The sequence below is a fragment of the Xenopus laevis genome, chromosome 4L (genome assembly GCF_017654675.1).
Source record: "Xenopus laevis strain J_2021 chromosome 4L, Xenopus_laevis_v10.1, whole genome shotgun sequence".
In the NCBI taxonomy this organism is placed as follows: domain Eukaryota; kingdom Metazoa; phylum Chordata; class Amphibia; order Anura; family Pipidae; genus Xenopus; species Xenopus laevis.
The window spans coordinates 150,980,989-151,006,976 of NC_054377.1; the positions used below are offsets into that span (position 1 = coordinate 150,980,989).

General features: G+C 38.8%; 1 protein-coding gene across 6 annotated transcripts in view; it reads left to right on the top strand.

Annotated features, from left to right (window-relative positions):
- LOC108704021 (ERC protein 2-like) overlaps positions 1 to 25,988 on the top strand; it is a 528,894-nt gene that overhangs the window by 233,065 nt on the left and 269,841 nt on the right. For all 6 annotated transcript variants that reach the window (XM_041590955.1, XM_041590958.1, XM_041590956.1 and 3 more), the window contains one exon: positions 23,657 to 23,817. In XM_041590955.1, coding sequence (XP_041446889.1) covers positions 23,657 to 23,817 — 161 coding nt within the window. The remainder of the gene's footprint in view (positions 1 to 23,656; positions 23,818 to 25,988) is intronic.

The following is a 25,988-nucleotide window of genomic DNA, read 5'->3' on the forward strand; positions in this document are numbered from 1 at the left end:
GATCAATTGGAAAGCAACTGCCGGGCCCAATGGAACAGCCTGAACCTCTCAACGTGACCCCCCCAGAGCTCTGCCAACTTTCCTAAACCCTCTTGAAAATTCCTGAAATCTCAGAGTTCAAGGGAAGGAAAACGTGTTGTGCGGAAATGTCAAGTCTTTTGCTGCAATTAAAAGAAAATGGGACGATTTTCTGACCCATAGGGACAGCTCCCTTAATCAATTTGATATTTGGATTTATAAAATTGGAATCAATATTTGTGTGTCTGTATTTCAAGTCCAGATGCTCCGAATTTGCCCAACTACTACATTACAAGTATGGGATCCGTTATCGAGAAACCCATTATCCAAAAAGCTCCCGAATTACAGAAAACCCTTCTCCCATAGACTCCATTTTATCCAAATAATCCAAAATAAAATTAAATAAACCCAGTAGGCTGGTTTTGCTTCCAATAAGGATTGATATGGGATCAAGTACCCCTTATCCAGGAAACCAGGTATCCAGAAAGCTCCGAATTAAAGGAAAGGCCATCTCACATAAATTCCATTTTATACAAATACAAATTTTTAAAAATGATTTCCTTTTTCTGTGTAATAATAAAACAGTCGCTTGTACTTGATCCTAACTAAGATATAATTAATCCTTATTGGAAGCAAAACCAGCTTATTGGGGTTATTTAATGTTTATATGATTTTCTAGTAGACTTAAGATATGAAGATCCAAATTACAGAAATTATCCTGCAAGTCCCAAACATTCTGGATAACAGGTCCTATACCTGTACTATATTTTTCACTAAGTGGCCAATTTACTAATATTCACATTTTTTTTCCATGAATTGTATTTTTTTCAATTTCATCATTTTTATTGGGTTTTCCAAAGCATAAAAGATTTACATTTTAACAGAACGTGTTAAGTACAATAAAATTGCATAAATGCGTATGCCATAATTCTATAAATTTAAGCACCATAACTACATTATATAAGGATAATGAGCCAATAAACCCACAAATTAATATTAATTGTATTTTTGCTCTAAAAATTAACGTTTTTATATTTCTCTAAAGTTTTAAAAATTTGACATTTAACAAGTGTACAAACCAAGTCCCATAGAAGACAATGGGAGCTGCGCTGATCCTATTGAACCTTTTCCTATTGAAAGGTTTTTAGAAAAATGTATTAATTTTTTTTAGATTTACCGATATTTAAATATTTGTGCGCATTGTTCAGCTTTTTTTTTTCCTTTCATTTTCTTTGTATTCGGATCTTTTAATAACTTTCAAGGCATTTGTGCTTTTATAGAAATAACCCTCATATGTAATAAAGGCACTGCCCGGGGGCAGTAACCCATAGCAACCAATAAGATGTTTGCTTTTAAACAGGTGGCTGTAAAATTCATCCTATAATAAGTTGGCCTCTATATAGTCAGCTGAATCCTTAACCGAATCAGAACCCTAATTTGCATATGCAAATCAGCCTTATCCCAGAAAAAAATGAAAGGAGAACTAAAGCTTAACAAAGAAGTTGGATACAAGTGATACACTCTTGCTTCCTATAATTGCACCATGATGCCACTTAATCACATTTTATCCTAGTAACCAGGCTGGAGTTTGAATGACACATGAATAAGATCTCTGGATACCATTTATATTAGAGGGATGGTTCACCTTTACGTTAACTTCCAGTATGTTATAGAATGGCTAATTCCAAGCAACTTTTCAATTGGCCATTATTTTTTCTTTTTTGTAGTTTTTGAATTATTTGCCTTTTTCTTCTGACATTTTCCAGCTTTCAAATGGGGGTCACTGACCCCATCTAAGAAACAAATGAAAAAATTAAAACCAATTGCAAACTGTCTCCGGATATCACTCTCGACTTTATACTAACAATTCTTTTAAAGGTGAACAACCCCTTTAAAAACCACCCACAACATCTTGCTCTTGGCTGGCTGTGCATTCTGGGAATGGTAGTCCATAAGGCCACAGGTTGTACTGTCCCTAGTGTAGAGCATTAATCCTGCATTTTGTTTGACACGTCTTCATTGTGATGTTCCCACTGGGCTTGTGTCCACTCACTAGCCTCGCACTCCACAGCTGACAGTTAGACAGCTCCCGGCAATATGAATCCGTCCGGCTGTTCTGCACCTTCTGCCAGTGACTCCAGGAAAATGACACTTTGGTAGTGATGGGTGAATTTATTGGCCAGGCGTGAATTTGCGGCGAATTTGTGCGATTCGCGAAACGCCCGCAAACATTCGCCCGAAAAAATTCGCTGGCGGCAAAAGAAATTTTCGCCGGCGTCAAAAAAAAAACAGGCACCTGCGTCAAAAGCGGGCGCCCGCGTCAAAAGACGGCATTTCGCAAATTTTTTGCCGTTTCGTGAATTTTTCGTCTAAAAGAAACGGCGCAAATTCGCCCATCACTACACTTTGGGGGTTATTTACTAAAATCTGAATTCATCTCATATTTTATTTTAAAAAAACCTCGACCTAACCATGTCTGATTTTAGCTTATTTGTTAATATAAAAAAACCTCAAATTTTTGGGCTTTTTTTCCCGAATTGTTTGGGCTTTTCTCGTTTTTGCCCAAAAAAGTCAGATTTTCTAGCAAAAACCCCTGAAGACGCTGATAACTTCAGTTTTGAGATAGGTGCCTCTCCCATTGACTTATACACGACCTTGACAGGTCTGAGATGGCAGATTTTCGGATTCAGACTTTTTGCAGCATCGGCTTATAATAAATCTCCAAAATTTGTGGTTTTATGATTTCTAGTGAAAAAAAACTAAAAATTTTTGAGTTTTCTTAATATTCGGACTTTAATAAATAAACCCCCTTTGTCTCCAGACAATATTCTCCGTAGCAACACTTTCCTCCACCCGTTCAGAGAAAATCAATGTAAAAATTAAAGACGCCAAACCCCCGAATCCTTCGGGAAAGATTTGGCCAAATACCGAACTGAATCTGAATCCTAATTTGCATATGAAAATTAGGGGTGGAAAGGGGAAAACATTTCCTACTTCCCTGTTTTATGACAAAATGGCACGCGAATCTGAATCCAACGGAAAAAGGCAGAATACTGGCCGATTCCCGACCCTAATCCTGAATTCGGTACATCAGTAGTAAATATATGACATCTGGTAACTTCAGATTATGGGGAGAAGCTACAGACGTGACTGTACCGTCTGAAATATCGGAACCAGGACTTTCTTAAACTGTCAGAAATATTAGCGCTCTGGGTCTGGAAGGCCAGTTATGTGAAGGCAGATCCAGGAAACAACTTGCTCGTGTCCTCTCACCGTTCCAAAGTGAAGGCTCATTTCATGTTATAACAGGTGTTGTGTCAATACCTTCTGTTTAATGAGGCGTTTACACTGTTTGCCCAACTTCCTCGTTAGCTACAACGGCCTTGGCGGGATTTCTCGGGGCACAATTTGCCCTTTACAGATGGGGGATTGTACATAAAGCAGCAGGTGCTCCCTCTGTGAGTAAATACAATGTTGATTTTTATATATCGTCTCCAATACCTGAGTTTCTTGAGTTATTTGCCTGGCTCTTTTTCCTCTTCAGGCTTTCAAATGGGGGTCACTGACCCCAGCTAAAAAAAAAAAACAAATGCTCTGTAAGGCTACAAATGTATTGTTATTGCTACTTTTTATTCCTCGTCTTTCTATTCAGACCTCTCCTATTCATATTCCAGTCTCTTATTCAAATCAGTGCATGGTTGCTAGGGGAATTTGGACCTTAGCTACCAGATGGCTAAAATTGCAAACTGGAGAGCTGCTGAATGAAAAGGTAAATAACCACAAATAATAAAGAAATTTAATAATCTCAGCATATCACTCTCTTCATAATGCTAAGAATTAGATTAAAGGAGAAGAAACCTTTTAAAAGCAACTTAAGGGGGTTATTTATTAAAGGGGAAGTAAAGTGTAAAATAGAATAAGGCTAGAAATGCTGTATTTTGTATACTAAATATAAACATGAACTTACTGCACCACAAGTCTAATCAAACAAATGATTTATGCTTTCAAAGTTGGCCACAGGGGGTCACCATCTTGTAACTTTGTTATACATCTTTGCAAGACCAAGACTGTGCACATGCTCAGTGTAGTCTGGGCTGCTTAGGGATCATCATAAACAAAGCTGCTTGAGTTCTGCATGGCTGGGAAGTAAGGTGAGGGCTCCCCCTGCTGTACATAAGTATGATTGTTTCCCTGCAGAGCAGTTAGGGACTGTCTGACAATTTCTATCCACAGCAGTAAATGAAGGGAGAATTTCACTGTATACAGTCAGGTTTCTTATAAAAACGGTACATATTTTTTAATTAAAGTATATTGGAGATAGGTTTCTTTTTCATTAAAGAAAGTAAAAATGGGATTTTATTTTTTCGGAATTTATTAAACCCACATTGAGTTAAAAGTCCGAATAAAAATGTACTCCACCTCAGAACTGCCGAGTTCATGTAGAAGTCAGTGGGAGAAGTCTCAAAGATATCCTGATCTGCACTGGGTTACGTTCAATAATCCGAAGATTTTGTGGTATTCTGCAAAAATCCCGAGTTTTCGGGTGTCAAATCCAAACAATTTGTACAATGATTTTATCGCGTTTTTTCCCACACAGGAAATTTTTGGGGAAACTGTATTTGGTAAATAAGGGGAAAATCTGTGCGGATTTGGTCGGACAAATGTTACCGAAAATGATCAGAAATGATCAGATTCTGATAAATAATCCCCTAAATAATGCCATTCTGTCCTGAGGAGAAGCCTTTGTTTTGACAGGTTGTCGAAGACTTGAAAATTCTTCTCTGTTCAGCCTGAAGGGGAAAAATAAATAATTTGGCTCCAGGGAAACATTTCAAGTGATTTGTATACAGAGACTTTCCATTCTGGAGCCTGGGAATGGGATCACTGCATCCAGGGACCGAGATACGGAATGAAAGCACGTATAGTTCCCCTTTAACATGATGTTCATGTCTATACCAAGAATAAGCTTTAATGGTGTCATTTCCATCTCTCTGACTCAGCTAGAAATGACAACATCAAAATATATTGGGGGAATAAACGAGCGGAACTGCAAAGGGGCCAAATACAGCACTGGGTTTTTTTTTGTGCCACTTTTTAACAATATATTTTGGTATATGTTACTATTTCTGGAGTTGGAGACACCAGTAGAGTAGGTGAGAGTAGAGTAGGTGAGTACTTGGGACTGACCTAGAGAATGCCGCCATTGTTCTGACCCGCTAGTAAGAACCCATTCTAGGCTGGTGGAAAAAGAACCCCATTACTTTTTGGGGACAATTTTTATCATTGTATTTTACATTATATGCCAGTCCAACATCAGATTTGGGGGCCTAGGGTCCACCCCACACCTGCTCCCAGACCCCTGCCCCAGCCGCTAAGCCCCTCTCACCCACAATGGACAAGTGGCAACACTAGACTTAATTTATTTTGTGGCAGCATGGCAGCTCCTACCCATATGTATAAATACAAATATACAGAGAAGCAATGTTCTGGGCACACAATAAGCTATACCCTCATACTGTACTGTCTAAGGGAATCAATATGGCACCTCCTCCCATATGTATAAATACAAATATACAGAGAAGGAATGTTCTGGGCACACAATAACTATACCCTCATACTGTACTGTCTAAGGGAATCAATATGGCACCTCCTCCCATATGTATAAATACAAATATACAGAGAAGGAATGTTCTGGGCACACAATAAGCTATACCCTCATACTGTACTGTCTAAGGGAATCAATATGGCACCTCCTCCTCCCATATGTATAAATACAAATATACAGAGAAGGAATGTTCTGGGCACACATAAGCTATACCTCATACTGTACTGTCTAAGGGAATCAATATGGCACCTCCTCCCATATGTATAAATACAAATATACAGAGAAGGAATGTTCTGGGCACACAATAAGCTATACCCTCATACTGTGTAAGTTTCTGTGTATGAATGTAAATATACAGGGGAGGATAGTTGTTTCCTGTGTATTTAAAGGAAAGTAAGTGTAATATAGATGGTGCTTATGAGGAGGCTGCATTTTCCCCTTTATTCAGTGAGAGGTCCTGTTCATGATGGGATTTTATAAGCAAAGGTATCGAATCAGGGAAAACGCCGCCCTGTTTACTTAGTAAATCTCCTCATGACTGGTCTCTCTTGTGGGGCCGAGATGTTTTTCCACTCATGTTGTTTCAGCAGTGAGAGCTCTTAGCGCCGCTGGAGACAGTCGAACAAGTGCCGGTGTTTTCATAGGTGTCTGTCACTGATTAGGCCCGACACAATCATATTCCCCCTAAGCTCAAGGTTCTGCCTAATGACGGGGGGCGGAAATGGCCAAAGAGACCCATTTGGGCAGATTAAGTCCAAATCCTTCAATGTTTTGCGCTTAAAGGAGATGTTTAGACATGGAAATTGCTGCTCTCCCTGGTTATATGTGATCTCCGAGTGCTAAATCCTCTCCAAACAAACCCTAATTCAGCCTGGAATGTCTCGGCCTGATCTTAGACATGATATTATAGGGACTTATAGGAACGGACCTGCCTCAACTATAATCATCTGCACATTCCAGCTATGAGCGTGAGCCTTGCACCCAACTGAGACCCCTTTTATTGGCCCTGCAAATCCATTCACAGTAACCCCTTCACTGCCTCTTCAGTGCATGTGACTTCTGACAATAGTCTTTATTGTATGTTAAAGAGATACTGTCTGCTAAATAAATCTACCTGAACCTAGGAAGCATTTCCTTCTAATTGTGTGATTAAAGGGAAAACACACTCAAAAGCTGATTTTTTTTTTTTTTTTTTGGAAATAAATATAATTCTAAGAAACTTCCCAAAATACATCCATTCCTATATTCTTACTGGGTTTGTAGTGACACCTTGATGTAGAGGCCAGCTGAGTAACAGGCTTAAAGGAGGAGTTAGACCCAGAAAACAGACTAACAGACAGTAGCAGACACACTGACAGTTACACAGAAATATAAACCCAGTGAGAATGAGGAATGAATGGATATTGGGAAGTTGTATCAGGAGTCAGAGGCAGCAGTGCAGAGAAGAGAAAGGGACAGACACAATGACAGTTACACAGAACTATAAACCCAGTGAGAATGTGGAATGAATGGATATTGGGAAGTTGTATCAGGAGTCAGAGGCAGCAGTGCAGAGAAGAGAAAGGGACAGACACAATAACAGTTACACAGAACTATAAACCCAGTGAGAATGAGGAATGAATGGATATTGGGAAGTTGTATCAGGAGTCAGAAGCAGCAGTGCAGAGAAAGGGACAAACACAATGACAGTTACACAGAACTATAGACCCAGTGAGAATGAGGAATGAATGGATATTGGGAAGTTGTATCAGGAGTCAGAAGCAGCAGTGCAGAGAAGAGAAAGGGACAGACACAATGACAGTTACACAGAAATATAAACCCAGTGAGAATAAGGAATGAATGGATATTGGGAAGTTGTATCAGGAGTCAGAGGCAGCAGTGCAGAGAAAGGGACAGACACAATGACAGTTACACAGAACTATAAACCCAGTGAGAATGAGGAATGAATGGATATTGGGAAGTTGTATCAGGAGTCAGAGGCAGCAGTGCAGAGAAGCACAAATAGATGGGGAAATACAACAGAGAGTTGTGGAGAGAGGGGACAGACATGGGGTAGTTGACAGAGAAGGTATGTGCTTTCTCTGCTGACCCCTATTTCCGGCCCTGACCCCCTCCCAGTCCACCAACTGTACTTACACACGTAATGTCACTTTTTCTGCAGCAACTGCCATGGCCCCCTCAGCCCCCAGCTCCTCCACTGATTTTGGACAACAAGGTCTGGTGGTGGCTTGGGGGGGGGGAGTTTAGTTTCTTTTTTTTGTTTAAAAATTGTAGCACCCACATAATTCGACCCCTGTCCACTCACCTGTGTATAAAGCTATGGGCGCAGGTTAGAGATGGACAGGGAAATGTACAACCTGGGAATCACAAGTGGACGACAGACAAGAGATGTGACGGCCCCCAGGGATTTCACCCACGTATACTGGTGGGCCAGTCTGACCTTGTTATTGGGGAAGTCTCAAAAAACTTATTTTATTAAAAAATGTTACTGAGACTCTATGGGGCAAATCCACTAACCTCCGAAAATTTGCCAGCGTCCGCTTCGCTCACATTGCAACACTTCACCAGGCGTAGATTCGCCAGGACAATGCTAATTCACTAAAGTCCCAAGTTGCGTCCAGGGCGCGAACACTGGCGAAGTAGCACTAGCATTGACTCTGGTGAATTTTTGCCCGTATTAGTCACTTTGCCCTTTAGTAAATTTGCCCCTATGTCTATAAGGGCAGAGACAAACGCTCAGATTCGGGGAGATTTAGTCGCCCGGCAACAAATCTCTTCTTCTTCGGGGCAATTAATCTCCCGAACTGCTTCCCGCTGGCTTGAATGTAAATCGCCGGCGGGATGGCAATCGGCACTCTTCGTTTTCCAAAGTCGCCCAAAGTTGCCTCACGAGGAAACTTCCAGCGACTTTGGAAAATGAAGTGCTTTGGGTGCCATTCCACCCGCGATATACATTCTAGCCCGAGGGAGGCAGACAAAGTATCGAAAGGATTTTCCAGTGAATAATATACATAGTATCCAATGGGATTTGCAGTGAATAATATACATAGTATCCTAAGGAATTTCCAGTGAATAATATACATAATATCCTAAAAAATTTCCAGTGAATAATATACATCGTATCCTAAGGAATTCCCAGTGAATAATATACATAGTATCCTAAGGAATTCCCAGTGAATAATATACATAGTATCCTAAGGAATTTCCAGTGAATAATATACATAGTATCCTAAGGAATTTCCAGTGAATAATATACATAGTATCCTAAGGAATTTCCAGTGAATAATATACATAGTATCCTAAGGAATTTCCAGTGAATAATATACATAGTATCCTAAGGAATTTCCAGTGAATAATATACATAGTATCCTAAGGAATTCCCAGTGAATAATATACATAGTATCCTAAGGAATTCCCAGTACATAATATACATAGTATCCTAAGGAATGTCCAGTGAATAATATACATAGTATCCTAAGGAATTCCCAGTGAATAATATACATAGTATCCTAAGGAATTTCCAGTGAATAATATACATAGTATCCTAAGGAATTTCCAGTGAATAATATACATAGTATCCTAAGGAATTTCCAGTGAATAATATACATAGTATCCTAAGGAATTCCCAGTGAATAATATACATAGTATCCTAAGGAATGTCCAGTGAATAATATACATAGTATCGTGAGGAATTCCCAGTGAATAATATACATAGTATCCTAAGGAATTCCCAGTGAATAATATACATACTGTAGTATCCTAAGGAATGTCCAGTGAATAATATACATAGTATCCTAAGGAATTTCCAGTGAATAATATACATAGTATCCTAAGGAATTTCCAGTGAATAATATACATAGTATCCTAAGGAATGTCCAGTGAATAATATACATAGTATCCTAAGGAATTTCCAGTGAATAATATAGATAGTATCCTAAGGAATTCCCAGTGAATAATATACATAGTATCCTAAGGAATTTCCAGTGAATAATATACATAGTATCCTAAGGAATTGTCAGTGAATGATATACATAGTATCCTAAGGAATTCCCAGTGAATAATATACACAGTATCCTAAGGAATTCCCAGTGAATAATATAGATAGTATCCTAAGGAATTCCCAGTACATAATATACATAGTATCCTAAGGAATGTCCAGTGAATAATATACATAGTATCCTAAGGCATTCCCAGTGAATAATATACATAGTATCCTAAGGAATTCCCAGTGAATTATATACATAGTATCCTAAGGAATGTCCAGTGAATAATATACATAGTATCCTAAGGAATTCCCAGTGAATAATATACATAGTATCCTAAGGAATTTCCAGTGAATAATATAGATAGTATCCTAAGGAATGTCCAGTGAATAATATAGATAGTATCCTAAGGAATTTCCAGTGAATAATATACATAGTATCCTAAGGAATTTCCAGTGAATAATATACATAGTATCCTAAGGAATTCCCAGTGAATAATATATATAGTATCCTAAGGAATGTCCAGTGAATAATATACATAGTATCGTGAGGAATTCCCAGTGAATAATATACATAGTATCCTAAGGAATTCCCAGTGAATAATATACATACTGTAGTATCCTAAGGAATGTCCAGTGAATAATATACATAGTATCCTAAGGAATTTCCAGTGAATAATATACATAGTATCCTAAGGAATTTCCAGTGAATAATATACATAGTATCCTAAGGAATGTCCAGTGAATAATATACATAGTATCCTAAGGAATTTCCAGTGAATAATATAGATAGTATCCTAAGGAATTCCCAGTAAATAATATACATAGTATCCTAAGGAATTTCCAGTGAATAATATACATAGTATCCTAAGGAATTGTCAGTGAATGATATACATAGTATCCTAAGGAATTCCCAGTGAATAATATACATAGTATCCTAAGGAATTCCCAGTGAATAATATAGATAGTATCCTAAGGAATTCCCAGTACATAATATACATAGTATCCTAAGGAATGTCCAGTGAATAATATACATAGTATCCTAAGGCATTCCCAGTGAATAATATACATAGTATCCTAAGGAATTCCCAGTGAATTATATACATAGCATCCTAAGGAATTCCCAATGAATAATATACATAGTATCCTAAGGAATTCCCAGTGAATAATATACATAGTATCCTAAGGAATGTCCAGTGAATAATATACATAGTATCCTAAGGAATTGTCAGTGAATAATATGCATAGTATCCTAAGGAAATGTCAGTGAATAATATACATAGTATCCTAAGGAATTCCCAGTAAATAATATACATAGTATCCTAAGGAATGTCCAGTGAATAATATACATAGTATCCTAAGGCATTCCCAGTGAATAATATACATAGTATCCTAAGGAATTCCCAGTGAATTATATACATAGTATCCTAAGGAATTCCCAGTGAATAATATATATAGTATCCTAAATAATGTCCAGTGAATAATATACATAGTATCGTGAGGAATTCCCAGTGAATAATATACATAGTATCCTAAGGAATTCCCAGTGAATAATATACATAGTATCCTAAGGAATTTCCAGTGAATAATATACATAGTATCCTAAGGAATTTCCAGTGAATAATATACATAGCATCCTTAGGAATTTTCAGTGACTAATATACACAGTATCCTAAGGAATTTCCAGTGAATAATATACATAGTATCCTAAGGAATGTCCAGTGAATAATATACATAGTATTCTAAGGAATTTCCAGTGAATAATATACATAGTATCCTAAGAAATTGTCAGTGAATAATATACATAGTATCCTAAGGAATTCCCAGTGAATAATATACATAGTATCCTAAGGAATTCCCAGTGAATAATATAGATAGTATCGTGAGGAATTCCCAGTAAATAATATACATAGTATCCTAAGGAATGTCCAGTGAATAATATGCATAGTATCCTAAGGAATGTCCAGTGAATAATATACATAGTATCCTAAGGAATTTCCAGTGAAGAATATATATAGTATCCTAAGGAATTCCCAGTGAATAAGATACATAGTATCCTAAGGAATTCCCAGTGAATAATATACATACTGTAGTATCCTAAGGAATGTCCAGTAAATAATATACATAGTATCCTAAGGAATTTCCAGTGAATAATATACATAGTATCCTAAGTAATTTCCAGTGAATAATATACATAGTATCCTAAGGAATTCCCAGTGAATTATATACATAGTATCCTAAGGAATTCCCAATGAATAATATACATAGTATCCTAAGGAATTCCCAGTGAATAATATACATAGTATCCTAAGGAATGTCCAGTGAATAATATACATAGTATCGTGAGGAATTCCCAGTGAATAATATACATAGTATCCTAAGGAATTCCCAGTGAATAATATACAAATCCCCTAGGAATTTCCAGTGAATAATATACATAGTATCCTAAGGAATTTCCAGTGAATAATATACATAGTATCCTAAGGAATTCCCAGTGAATAATATACATAGTATCCTAAGGAATTCCCAGTGAATAATAAACATAGTATAATAAGGTATTTCTAGTACATAAGGAAGGTGTCCCAGGGATCAGCTGTGATTTTTAAAATGTAGTCAGTGAAGTGTTAGAGCCAGAGATCCCACTCTCTATGTACAACACACATCATGGAGATCTAACACTGTATATTCCATCAGAAGAGACGTGTTTATTTTCACTAGTCACATGTAATTAGCAGTCTCTTACCTTCCCAATTTCATTTTCCATCGGTAACTGGAACAAGCGCAGTGAATTCCTCTGTCTGTTAAAGGCAATACTCGCGCATGCGCTTTAATTGCTGTTTTCTTTGGGATTTCATGCAGATTTATCTTTTACTTCAAAATTTCCAGCAGTCATTTTAATAATACAGTTTTGTAATATAATTTATTTCTAGTGTTTCTGGTGAGTAAAATATGGGAGGGGAAATAATTGTACAGTTTTTGTGCCATAGACTCACATTGCGTTTGGTTTCCTCCATGTTTGAAAAGCGGTTCTGCACTTTTCCCCTGACAGATCCGGAGCAGATTTCCAGGGATTTCCCCATGGGATACAATGGTTGTTGACTTATTAAGCAGCTCTCCATTTTCCAATCTCCATCTGGTTGCTAGGGTCCAAATTCCCCTAGCAACCATGCACTGATTTGAATAAGAGACTGGAATATGAATAGGAGAGGCCTGAATAGAAAGATGAGGAATAAAAAGTAACAATAACAATACATTCATTGACTACAGATCCTTTGTTTTTTAGATGAGGTCAGTGAGAGCTGGAAAGAGTCGCAAGAAGAAGGCAAATAATTCAAAAACCAGTAAAAAAAATAAAGGCCAATTGAAAAAGTTGCTTACAATTGTCATTCTATAACATAGTATAAGGTGACTTATAGTGATGGGCGAATAAATTCACCTGGCATGAATTTACGGCGAATTCCAGCGTTTCGCTGCCAGCGAATAAATTCGCAAATCTTCTGTGAAAATTCGCCGGTGAAAATTCGTGAAAATGTCAGATTTTCACAATTTTTTTTGTGAAAACCCACGAATTTCACGATTTCTGAGTGAAAACATCCGAATTTTACGTTTTTTTTCGTGAAAACGTTAGAATTTCACTATTTTTTTGGGGAACTTTCATATTTCATGATTTTTTGCAAATTTTTCGCCGTTTCGCAAATTTTGCAAGAAAATCCACAATTTTTTCTGCGAAGCGAAACTGGACAAATTCGCCCATCACTATTGACTTAATATTTATTTAAAAATGACAGTTTTCCTAAAACAAAAATGTGGGAAATGGAACAATTCAGTGATGGATTAGCCTCCCTTTTTTTGTTTGTTGCATTCAATAAATTCCCAGTTAATTTTAAGCTTTGACCCATTTTTAACAAGAGGAGCAAAGAAAATTCTCAACAATATTCAATCCCCATTGTAAGCAGCAGTCCTGTCCTGCTTTATGGCAGCTGAGATTCTAGCTATCTGTATAACAGAACATTCTGTCCCAGTGGCTGCACAGATCCTATCTGATCCCCATTGTAAGCAGCAGTCCTGTCCTGCTTTATGGCAGCTGAGATTCTAGCTATCTGTATAACAGAACATTCTGTCCCAGTGGCTGCACAGATCCTATCTGATCCCCATTGTAAGCAGCAGTCCTGTCCTGCTTTATGGCAGCTGAGATTCTAGCTATCTGTATAACAGAACATTCTGTCCCAGTGGCTGCACAGATCCTATCTGATCCCCATTGTAAGCAACAGTCCTGTCCTGCTTTATGGCAGCTGAGATTCTAGCTATCTGTATAACAGAACATTCTGTCCCAGTGGCTGCACAGATCCTATCTGATCCCCATTGTAAGCAGCAGTCCTGTCCTGCTTTATGGCAGCTGAGATTCTAGCTATCTGTATAACAGAACATTCTGTCCCAGTGACTGCACAGATCCTATCTGATCCCCATTGTAAGCAGCAGTCCTGTCCTGCTTTATGGCAGCTGAGATTCTAGCTATCTGTATAACAGAACATTCTGTCCCAGTGGCTGCACAGATCCTATCTGATCCCCATTGTAAGCAGCAGTCCTGTCCTGCTTTATGGCAGCTGAGATTCTAGCTATCTGTATAACAGAACATTCTGCCCCAGTGGCTGCACAGATCTTATCTGATCCCCATTGTAAGCAGCAGTCCTGTCCTGCTTTATGGCAGCTGAGATTCTAGCTATCTGTATAACAGAACATTCTGTCCCAGTGGCAGCAGAGAAACAGAAGCATGGCTAAAGGAAATTAAACCACAGTGACTGTTTATCTAAAGAACTGTAAGAACAATTGCTATTCTCAGTGTTTTATTAAACTCTTTTAAAATCCCTCATTCTTTGTCACTAGTAATTCACACCCCCTGAATTAAACGAGAGCCTTTTGTTCCGACTGCTGAGAATTCAGCAAATGAACTGTGACAGAGCCGTTCCCTATTCTTCTCGTATTGTACCTCTTATTATTCTTCTCTTATTATTCTTCTCTTATTGTACTTCAATTTATAATGTCACATTAAAGGCAGGCGGAAGTATTGGGCAAGTCGTTACATAGCATTAAATCAATATCTCCTGACTGATCATTGTGGAAACAGCAGCCTTTGTCTAATATTCCCATTTACTAATAATCAGAGACGGGTGCTTTCCTGGCGGATGGTCACTGATCAGATTGGGCCGAGGATTTGGGGATTAGTAGGACAGGGGGGAACATTGGGCAAAGAATGATATTTTGGCAAATGCCGGCCTAAAAGCGTGTCCTCTCCCCCTCTCTGACCCCGCACATGAAATACTAGATGTCTGCAGGGCTGTAGACTCGCCTGCTCCAAAGATCAACATTTGTACTCACTTTAGTCACCTTTTATACACAGTGTGAGTGACATTGAGCAGAAGGGCCCGTCTGACAGCCCTGGGCTTTAACACCAGTTAGAAAGTGAGCTCCACTCACAGGACTTATCTACAGCCCCCGCTGCAAATTACACTGCCTAATTGTTACTGGCCCCAAGGAATTGCCTTGCCCACACTGCAGCCTGCTGGCCTTCTGGCTCGGGACGGCAATGGGCACACAATATGCCATTCTGATTCAGTGCTTAATTATGGAAACACTCTGTATTAAAGGGAAAGTGCACCATTATTGTATAAAAGAAAGGGATGCCCTAGGCTCCAAGCTATTGCACAATTAGGCCATTGTGGGGTGAAGTTTCATAAGTTTTATAAGCTGGAAAGACTTTCTGTACAAACTTAAATAGATATTTGTCTAATGGGGAGCCCCTTTCTGTCCTACTGTAACAGCATTGGCACATGGACATTTGTAGCTTTGTGGACAGATTATGAGCAAATTTAGGGACTGTTCCTGCTGAATTGTGCTTAGTACAGCGGAATACCTATGCTGCTATAGTTTTATGGGATCTCTCTGTACAGACTATGAGCAAATTTAAGGGCTTTTCCTGCTGAATTGTGCTTAGTACAGGGAATACCTATGCTGCCATAGTTTTATGGGATCTCTCTGTACAGACTATGAGCAAATTTAGGGGACTGTTCCTGCTGAATTGTGCTTAGTACAGGGAATACCTATGCTGCCATAGTTTTATGGGATCTCTCTGTACAGACTATGAGCAAACTTAGGGTCTGTTCCTGCTGAATTGTGCTTAGTACAGGGAATACCTATGCTGCCATAGTTTTATGGGATCTCTCTGTACAGACTATGAGCAAACTTAGGGACTGTTCCTGCTGAATTGTGCTTAGTACAGGGAATACCTATGCTGCCATAGTTTTATGGGATCTCTCTGTACAGACTATGAGCAAATTTAGGGGACTGTTCCTGCTGAATTGTGCTTAGTACAGGGAATACCTATGCTGCCATAGTTTTATGGGATCTCTCTGTTTTGCTACATTTTTCTCCCTTTAGGGCCCTGGCTGAAGCCCCCTGTGCCCTTCCCTGTACCTGTGCTATAATACAGAATTAAAGGGAATATGCACCCTAGAGAGTGACGCAGCTTCTCAGTGACATATATATGTATATATGACCCCTGTCCCCACAGGTAGGAGAGTGGCTGGTTAAAGGGGGTTCTTTCCACTTATTGAGGAATTAGACCCCACTGTCGGGGCTCCCCTGTCCCCCTGTGACCAGACTTGTCTATAGTTGCCCCATTGTAGCCTCCATTACCCACAATCCCCTGAGCACTTACCCAACACAAAGGAGCCGTCACACCCTACAAGCTTTTAGCAAAGGCCAAACAGAGGACAGAGAAAAGGAAGATGAAAGCAGAACAGATGAAGGGGGTTAAGCACATAAAGAAGTGACTTTTTCCAGATCATACAGTGAATAAGTGGCACTTATTGGATTCAAACATATTTCTTCCCATCGGCCGCCCCTCTGCACATGGAAGAGCCTCCAATTAGCCCAGATCTTTCAGCAAATCATTAATTTAACGACGTTGCAGTTGTTCCTTATTGTAAGGGACTGAGCTGTGAGCAAAGGATTGAAGGCAAAAAGCTCCGTCCATGGGGCATTTGTAGCAGGAAAGGGAGGGGAGCAGGGGAACCCCCTTATAGGATCCAACGTTTGGTCAGGGCCCCCTTAACCAATTCAGTTATATAACAGTCTCATTGCTATATCACACCTCCCAACTGTCCCGTTTTATAGAGGGACATTCCCTCTTTTGACAGCTGAATCCGCACTCCCTCGTTTGTACTGGAAAGTCCCATTTTTCTCTGCACTGAACAGCCAGAAAAAGAAACAAAGTTTCTAACTTAATTGGCTTTTGGCAGAGAGCCCAGAACAGCAACAACCACAGCTGCAGATAAAATACTTTTGTAACAATTTCGAGATAAGCAAATAAGTAATTGTAACAATATAAGATAACAGGTCTCTTGGGAGAAGTTAGACTCACAGCTTAAAGGGCAATTCACCTTCATTAGCAAAACTGTAATAACTGGAAAAAAAAACCCAGATGTTCAGACTTTCGTAACCTGCCAAATTTGGTAAAATGAACATGGTAATTAGGGGTGTGGCCACAAAAATGGGCGTGGTCACCACGCTATGCTTCAACTTTTTTATCCCTCTTTTTATTTTCAAAATGTTGGGAGGTATGTTATAGGCTGGGAATTGAGTCCCTGATCTGTAACCCCAACTCACCTCATTATGATACTGCGGGGCCACTAAAGGGCCAAACCCCAGGCTTATTGGTTCTGATTTGTCTGGGGCCCAGCGGAGAACAAGTCCTGCTCCAAGAGCGAAGCCTTGGGGTCCCAGCACTGCCCTACAGCACCTTCTTGATATTAGTAGTAACAATGCTCTGTATTAAATTGGTACTAAACCCCCTGCACCTCCTGACAGTAAAATGTGCAGCCCCCCAAATCCTATCATTCATTCTCTATCCCTTGTTTATGAAATCATCAGAAGACTCCAGTTTTGTATAAATTATTAGAAAGTGTTATGTAACTTCATATAAATATATACATAGTGTTGCTGGTGTTTATGATCCACTCAATAGGGGGCGCTGTGAGGAAGAAACTAGAAGTGGTGATTAAAACACTCCGGGTGCCATTGGCCAGAAGGGAATATTTGGATACCCCATAGTGATTATCTGTATTCAGCTCTTCCACTCTCATAACCAACAGATGTATTTGCATCAATATGCAAATGAAAAGTCATGTGATTTTCCTTCCCGCCTCTAATTTACATATGCAAATTAGGATTCGGTTCGGCCAGACAGAAGGATTCGGCTGAATCTGAATCCTGCTGAAAAAGGCTGAATCCTGAACCATATCCTGGATTCGGTGCATCCCTAGAAAATAATGAGGCCCCATACGACTTAGTTAACAGGCCCCTCCCCACCCGGGCCCCTAGCCAGTGGGCTGTAGTAACTAGTATGGGGCCCCAGTTTAATAAAATTGCTCAGCTAAAGAGTATACTTGCCCATACCAACTGTCACCTTGGCCAAACCCTGTTACACCCAATCAAGCCCCTTTTCCTCCATTAAAACATACCTCCCAACATTTTGGAAGGAAAAAGAGGGACAAAAACATTTGGCGGGCGTAGCGCAATGACATTTTTGACCACGCCCATGTTGTGGCGACACCCCCTAATTATCATTTCCATTTTACAAAATTTGGCAGGTTATGAAAGTTTGAAAATATTACAATTACTTATTTTCTTATCTCAAAATTGTTACAAAGTATCTTATTTGCACCTGTTAGCTGTTCTGGACTCTGCCAAAAGCCAATTAAGTTAGAAACTTTGTTTCTTTTTCTGGCTGTTCAGTGCAGAGAAAATAGGGACTTTCCAGTACAAATGAGGGACTGCAGGTTGAGCTGTCAAAAAGGGACTGTCCCTTTGAAAAAGGGACAGTTGGGAGGTATGCATTAAAACTCTGGGCCCCACAATTTACCCAGGGCCCAATCAGGACATCCCTTTATTATTGCGTGCATCTGGCGTGTTTCATTATAAACTCATCGCTGTGTTTCTCAGCAGATGAAATATTTTTGTATCTGCTCTGATGCAAATCCGTGTCATGACACTGACATTATAAAAGAACCATTGTGACCAAAACCCCTGTATCTTTAAGTGTGTTTATTTCACACTCACACACGGCATTTTACAAGGGAAGAGGTTTCTCTATCAAGACTTTTTTCTAAATATTTTCCTTAATTCCCATGTATTTCCCTCATGGTCTTATCACCAGCAGAGAAGTTCCCCACAAAACTCTGATAAATGTTAGTGAGGAATTACTGGAGTGACAAAGGTGAAATATTCCTTAAAGGAAAACATGTTTTTTTCAAAACACATCAGTTAATAGTGCTGCTCCAGCAGAATTCTGCACTGAAATCCATTTCTCAAAAGAGCAAAGAGATTTCTTTATATTCAATTTTGAAATCTGACATGGGGCTAGACATTTTGTCAATTTCCCAGCTGCCCCTGGTCATGTGACTTGTGACTGACTTTTAGGAGAGAAATGCTTTCTGGCAGGCTGCTGTTTTTCCTTCTCAATGTTAAGCTGGCCATAGATGCAAAGATCCGATCGTACGAATCATCGTACAATCGGACTTTCCCATCTCCCGACCCGCCACTAACCATTCAGATCAAAGTCTTACCAGTCAGATTAGTTTTAGAACAGATCAGCAATGTTCTGCCCCTGACAGCAATCGTACGATATCTATGTCCAACCAAAGCTGGTGACAGTCTCCCACTGAAAATCGTACGATCGGCAATACATGCAGAGATATTATCGGCAGCCGACAGAAATTTTCTAACCTGTCCGATCGACCAAACGACCGATCTCCACCGGACGAAAAATGTCGGGACTCCCCACACATGGTCCGAAAATCGTAAGAATCCTCGATTCTTACAATCAGATCTTTGCGTCTATGGCAAGCTTAACTGAATGTGTCTCAGTGGGACCTGGATTTTACTATTGAGTGTTCTTCTTAGATCTACCAGGCAGCTGTTATCTTGTGTTAGAGAGCTGTTATCTGGTTATCTTCCCATTGTTCTTTTGTTTGGCTGCTGGGGGGGAAAGGGAGGGGGTAGATATCACTCCAACTTGCAGTACAGCAGTAAAGAGTGATTGAAGTTTATCAGAGCACAAGTCACATGACTGAGGGCAACTGGGAAACTGACAATATGTCTAGCCCCATGTCAGATTTCAAAATTGAATATAAAAAAATCTGTTTGCTCTTTTGAGAAATGAGAAATGCAGAATTCTGATGGAGCAGCACTATTAACTGATTCATTTTGAAAATTTTTTTTTTCCCCATGACAGTATCCCTTTAAATATACCATTAGTCTTCCAATAGATAGTACAGTGTGAGAGTGAGCCCAGAACATTCCTTCTCTGTATATTTGTATTTATACATATGGGAGGAGGAGGTGCCATATTGATTCCCTTAGACAGTACAGTATGAGGGTATATCTTATTGTGTGCCCAGAACATTCCTTCTCTGTATATTTGTATTTATACATATGGGAGGAGGGAGGTGCCATATTGATCCCCTTAGACTGTACAGTATGAGGGTATAGCTTATTGTGTGCCCAGAACATTCCTTCTCTGTATATTTGTATTTATACATATGGGAGGAGGAGGTACCATATTGATTCCCTTAGACAGTACAGTATGAGGGTATATCTTATTGTGTGCCCAGAACATTCCTTCTCTGTATATTTGTATTTATACATATGGGAGGAGGGAGGTGCCATATTGATTCCCTTAGACAGTACAGTATGAAGGTATAGCTTATTGTGTGCCCAGAACATTCCTTCTCTGTATATTTGTATTTATACATATGGGAGGAGGAGGTGCCATATTGATTCCCTTAGACAGTACAGTATGAGGGTATATCTTATTGTGTGCCCAGAACATTCCATCTCTGTATATTTGTATTTATACATATGGGAGGAGGGAGGTGCCATATTGATCCCCTTAGACTGTACAGTATGAGGGTATAGCTTATTGTGTGCCCAGAACATTCCTTCTCTGTATATTTGTATTTATACATATGGGAGGAGGAGGTGCCATATTGATTCCCTTAGACAGTACAGTATGAGGGTATATCTTATTGTGTGCCCAGAACATTCCTTCTCTGTATATTTGTATTTATACATATGGGAGGAGGGAGGTGCCATATTGATTCCATTAGACAGTACAGTATGAAGGTATAGCTTATTGTGTGCCCAGAACATTCCTTCTCTGTATATTTGTATTTATACATATGGGAGGAGGAGGTGTCATATTGATTCCCTTAGACAGTACAGTATGAGGGTATATCTTATTGTGTGCCCAGAACATTCCTTCTCTGTATATTTGTATTTATACATATGGGAGGAGGGAGGTGCCATATTGATCCCCTTAGACTGTACAGTATGAGGGTATAGCTTATTGTGTGCCCAGAACATTCCTTCTCTGTATATTTGTATTTATACATATGGGAGGAGGAGGTGCCATATTGATTCCCTTAGACAGTACAGTATGAGGGTATATCTTATTGTGTGCCCAGAACATTCCTTCTCTGTATATTTGTATTTATACATATGGGAGGAGGGAGGTGCCATATTGATTCCCTTAGACAGTACAGTATGAAGGTATAGCTTATTGTGTGCCCAGAACATTCCTTCTCTGTATATTTGTATTTATACATATGGGAGGAGGAGGTGCCATATTGATTCCCTTAGACAGTACAGTATGAGGTTATATCTTATTGTGTGCCCAGAACATTCCATCTCTGTATATTTGTATTTATACATATGGGAGGAGGGAGGTGCCATATTGATCCCCTTAGACTGTACAGTATGAGGGTATAGCTTATTGTGTGCCCAGAACATTCCTTCTCTGTATATTTGTATTTATACATATGGGAGGAGGAGGTGCCATATTGATTCCCTTAGACAGTACAGTATGAGGGTATATCTTATTGTGTGCCCAGAACATTCCTTCTCTGTATATTTGTATTTATACATATGGGAGGAGGGAGGTGCCATATTGATCCCCTTAGACTGTACAGTATGAGGGTATAGCTTATTGTGTGCCCAGAACATTCCTTCTCTGTATATTTGTATTTATACATATGGGAGGAGGAGGTGCCATATTGATTCCCTTAGACAGTACAGTATGAGGGTATATCTTATTGTGTGCCCAGAACATTCCTTCTCTGTATATTTGTATTTATACATATGGGAGGAGGGAGGTGCCATATTGATTCCCTTAGACAGTACAGTATGAAGGTATAGCTTATTGTGTGCCCAGAACATTCCTTCTCTGTATATTTGTATTTATACATATGGGAGGAGGAGGTGCCATATTGATTCCCTTAGACAGTACAGTATGAGGTTATATCTTATTGTGTGCCCAGAACATTCCATCTCTGTATATTTGTATTTATACATATGGGAGGAGGGAGGTGCCATATTGATCCCCTTAGACTGTACAGTATGAGGGTATAGCTTATTGTGTGCCCAGAACATTCCTTCTCTGTATATTTGTATTTATACATATGGGAGGAGGAGGTGCCATATTGATTCCCTTAGACAGTACAGTATGAGGGTATATCTTATTGTGTGCCCAGAACATTCCTTCTCTGTATATTTGTATTTATACATATGGGAGGAGGGAGGTGCCATATTGATTCCCTTAGACAGTACAGTATGAAGGTATAGCTTATTGTGTGCCCAGAACATTCCTTCTCTGTATATTTGTATTTATACATATGGGAGGAGGAGGTGCCATATTGATTCCCTTAGAGAGTACAGTATGAGGGTATATCTTATTGTGTGCCCAGAACATTCCTTCTCTGTATATTTGTATTTATACATATGGGAGGAGGGAGGTGCCATATTGATCCCCTTAGACTGTACAGTATGAGGGTATAGCTTATTGTGTGCCCAGAACATTCCTTCTCTGTATATTTGTATTTATACATATGGGAGGAGGAGGTGCCATATTGATTCCCTTAGACAGTACAGTATGAGGGTATATCTTATTGTGTGCCCAGAACATTCCTTCTCTGTATATTTGTATTTATACATATGGGAGGAGGGAGGTGCCATATTGATCCCCTTAGACTGTACAGAATGAGGGTATAGCTTATTGTGTGCCCAGAACATTCCTTCTCTGTATATTTGTATTTATACATATGGGAGGAGGAGGTGCCATATTGATTCCCTTAGACAGTACAGTATGAGGGTATAGCTTATTGTGTGCCCAGAACATTCCTTCTCTGTATATTTGTATTTATACATATGGGAGGAGGAGGTGCCATATTGATTCCCTTAGACAGTACAGTATGAGGGTATAGCTTATTGTGTGCCCAGAACATTCCTTCTCTGTATTTTTTTAATTATACATATGGGAGGAGGGAGGTGCCATATTGATTCCCTTAGACAGTACAGTATGGGAGTTAATAAAAATCCAAATTATAAGGACATACAATGTATAAACTAAACTGTGAGGTTCCTGAAGTGCAGGTTATTATTCATGGAGAATCTTATTTTTATTTAAAGAAAGCATTGTTCGTCATGAAGTACTTAAAGTTGACCTGTCACCCAGACACAAAAATCTGTACAGTAAAAGTCCTTTTCAAATTAAACATGAAATCCAATTACTATTTTTTATTTAAGCATTCATAGCTGTTGTAAACTCATTTAAATATCTCAGCTGTCAATCAAATATTGTCTGCCCCTCCTCCTTAGACAATTACTTTCACTTTCCATTCAGCACTTCCTACATGTCACTGCTCTCCCCACATTCCCCCGTTCTCTTCACCATTTAATTGTGTAACCAGGACATGGGGATGGACATCAGGTCCCTCATTCTGGTGCACAAACAAGATTCTGAGATGACAAAATGGCTCCTACATGCTTGTTATAATTATGAATTCCCAGATTGAAGGAAACAAGATTCAAATAATTTATATTGTGTAATTAAAGTTCACTTTGCTTGACTAATGTGATAAAATAGGATTTTGAATAAATGTTGGGGTCCCCTTTAATGTTTCCTAATGAGTTTACAATATTCTTTCCCATGGCTGCAGATAGAGGAACTGATGAACGCTCTTGACAAGACGAGGCAAGAGCTGGACTCTACCAAAGGCCGACTGGCCTCCTCTCAGCACTCGCTGGCAGAGAAAGAAGCCCACCTGTCTAACCTGCGGGAAGATCGTAGAAAACAGATGGAGGAGATACTGGACATGAAGTAAGACCTGTCTTTATTCCCCCCCCCCTGTTACTGAAGTCATGTGACCACTTTGCTTTATGCAGTGTGACTGCTATATCTGGGGCTCACCTGAGAATTTAACCCCAAGGGGGGAAAAAAACCATAGGTGTACCTGCTGTATCCCTACTAGTGATGGGCGAATTTATTTACCAGGCCCGAATTTGCAGTGAATAAATTCACGAAACTGCCGAGAAAATTCGGCGGCCTCAAAAAAAAAATCAGATGCCAGCGTCAAAACCGAGACGGCGGCGATGTTTAGTTGAATTTTTTGCCGTTTCATGAATTTCATGGGAAGCACCCCAAATTCACCCATCACTAATCCCTACCCATTCAACTAACTTTGTACATGAACAATCCCAAAATACAGGCCCTAAGGTGAAATTGAGGCTTAGATTTTAGACCACCCCCCTTTGGCACTCTCTGTAGCCATAGTTACCCAGATATCTCAGTACGATCAGTACAGAAAACGAGCACTCCATTAACCCCAGGCATGCCTGTAAGTTCAGAAAATGTACATTTCATTAACCCCAGACATGCCAGTAATATCACTACAGTAATTGGCGATTTAAAGCATTTTTTAGTGCAACTGAAAACTATGAAAAAATGAAAAATTAAAGGTATTTGATTTTTTTTAGGGATTCACCGAATCCACTCTTTTGGATTCGACCGAACCCCCGAATCCTTCACGAAAGATTCACCCGAACCAAATCTGAATCCTAATATGCATATGCAAATTAGGGGTGGGAAGGGGAAAACATTTTTTATTTCCTTGATTTGTGACAAAAAGTCACAAGATTTCCCTCCCACCCCTAATTTGCATATGCAAATTAGCATTTAGATTCGGTTTGGCCGGGCAGAAGGATTCGGCCGAATCCTGGATTTGGTGCATCCTTAATTTTATTTTTTTACAATGTAATTTTAAAAAAATTATATTTGGGTTTAGCAAACATTTGATTTGATTTGATTGATAAAAATTCAAGAGCAATGATTGCGTTAAAAAGTGTCTTAATGTTTCCATGAAAATATTAGAAGTCCTGAATTTCCCTGTAATAATAAAACTTGTACAGACTGATAAAAATGTAAATCTTTTATTTTCTGTAACAAAAAAGAGATTTGACTCCTGTCTGAAGAGACATTGAAGTGAGACGCTGATAGAGGGAAGCGTAACATGATTATTTCAGAAATTATGTCGAATTTTTAATTGATTATCTTTAGAAAGTTCCTTATTTTAATGCGATGAAGCTTAAATTAAATTTTTATTATCACAATAGTTCCCCTTTAATAAAATTGATATATATTTTGCCGATAAAAGTTGGTGGGTAGGAAATGTTGGTTTCTATTTTATAAAAGAAAAAAGAAGATATTCTGTAATTTCCAGTAGAAAATAACAGGCTTTGCTAGATCCTTGTTGAAAATGAAGATGTCAACATTTTCCTAAAAAACTTTCTTTAAAAATTATGTGGATAGTGTGTCCTGTGATTTCCCCCCCCCCCCAAAAAAAAGAAATTCCACTGAATTGAAATGAATTACAATTTGACAGGTAGGAAAAATGTTTCAATTTCATTTTTGTAATTTTGCCAAACAAAAAGATGTTTCTCAACTTCTCAAACACAGTAATGGAGTCGGAGATTGAGATGTCAAGAGGAAACAAAGCGGATAGATTATCATCAATTTTTTTTACTGTAATTAAAATAAAATCATCCTCATTACGGACAAGCAAAATTTGGTATAAAAATGCTAAAAATGGCTTCGACTTTTTGATCCAATGTTATGAATTTCGCTAGGTCTGAGGTGGAGATATCAGGATCAACATTTGCTCAGAGAGGGATGTTGAAGTTCTTGATTAATAGAAAGAAACAAGGAAGCAAATAGTTGATTAGTTCAGAATAGGCTACAAATGAAATATTTTTTTGTTAAATTTTGGCCGTTTCTAAATAGGGTGATCGTTGTATTATTTTGAGGATAAATGAGATGGATCCTGATGGATTGAAAATGATGTGGATAGTGTGTCCAGAGATTTCCTCCCCAAAAAAAAAAAAAAATTCCACTGAATTGAAATGAATTACAATTTGACAGGTAGGAAAAATGTTTCAATTTCATTTTTGTAATTTTGCCAAACAAAAAGATATTTCTCAACTTCTCAAACACAG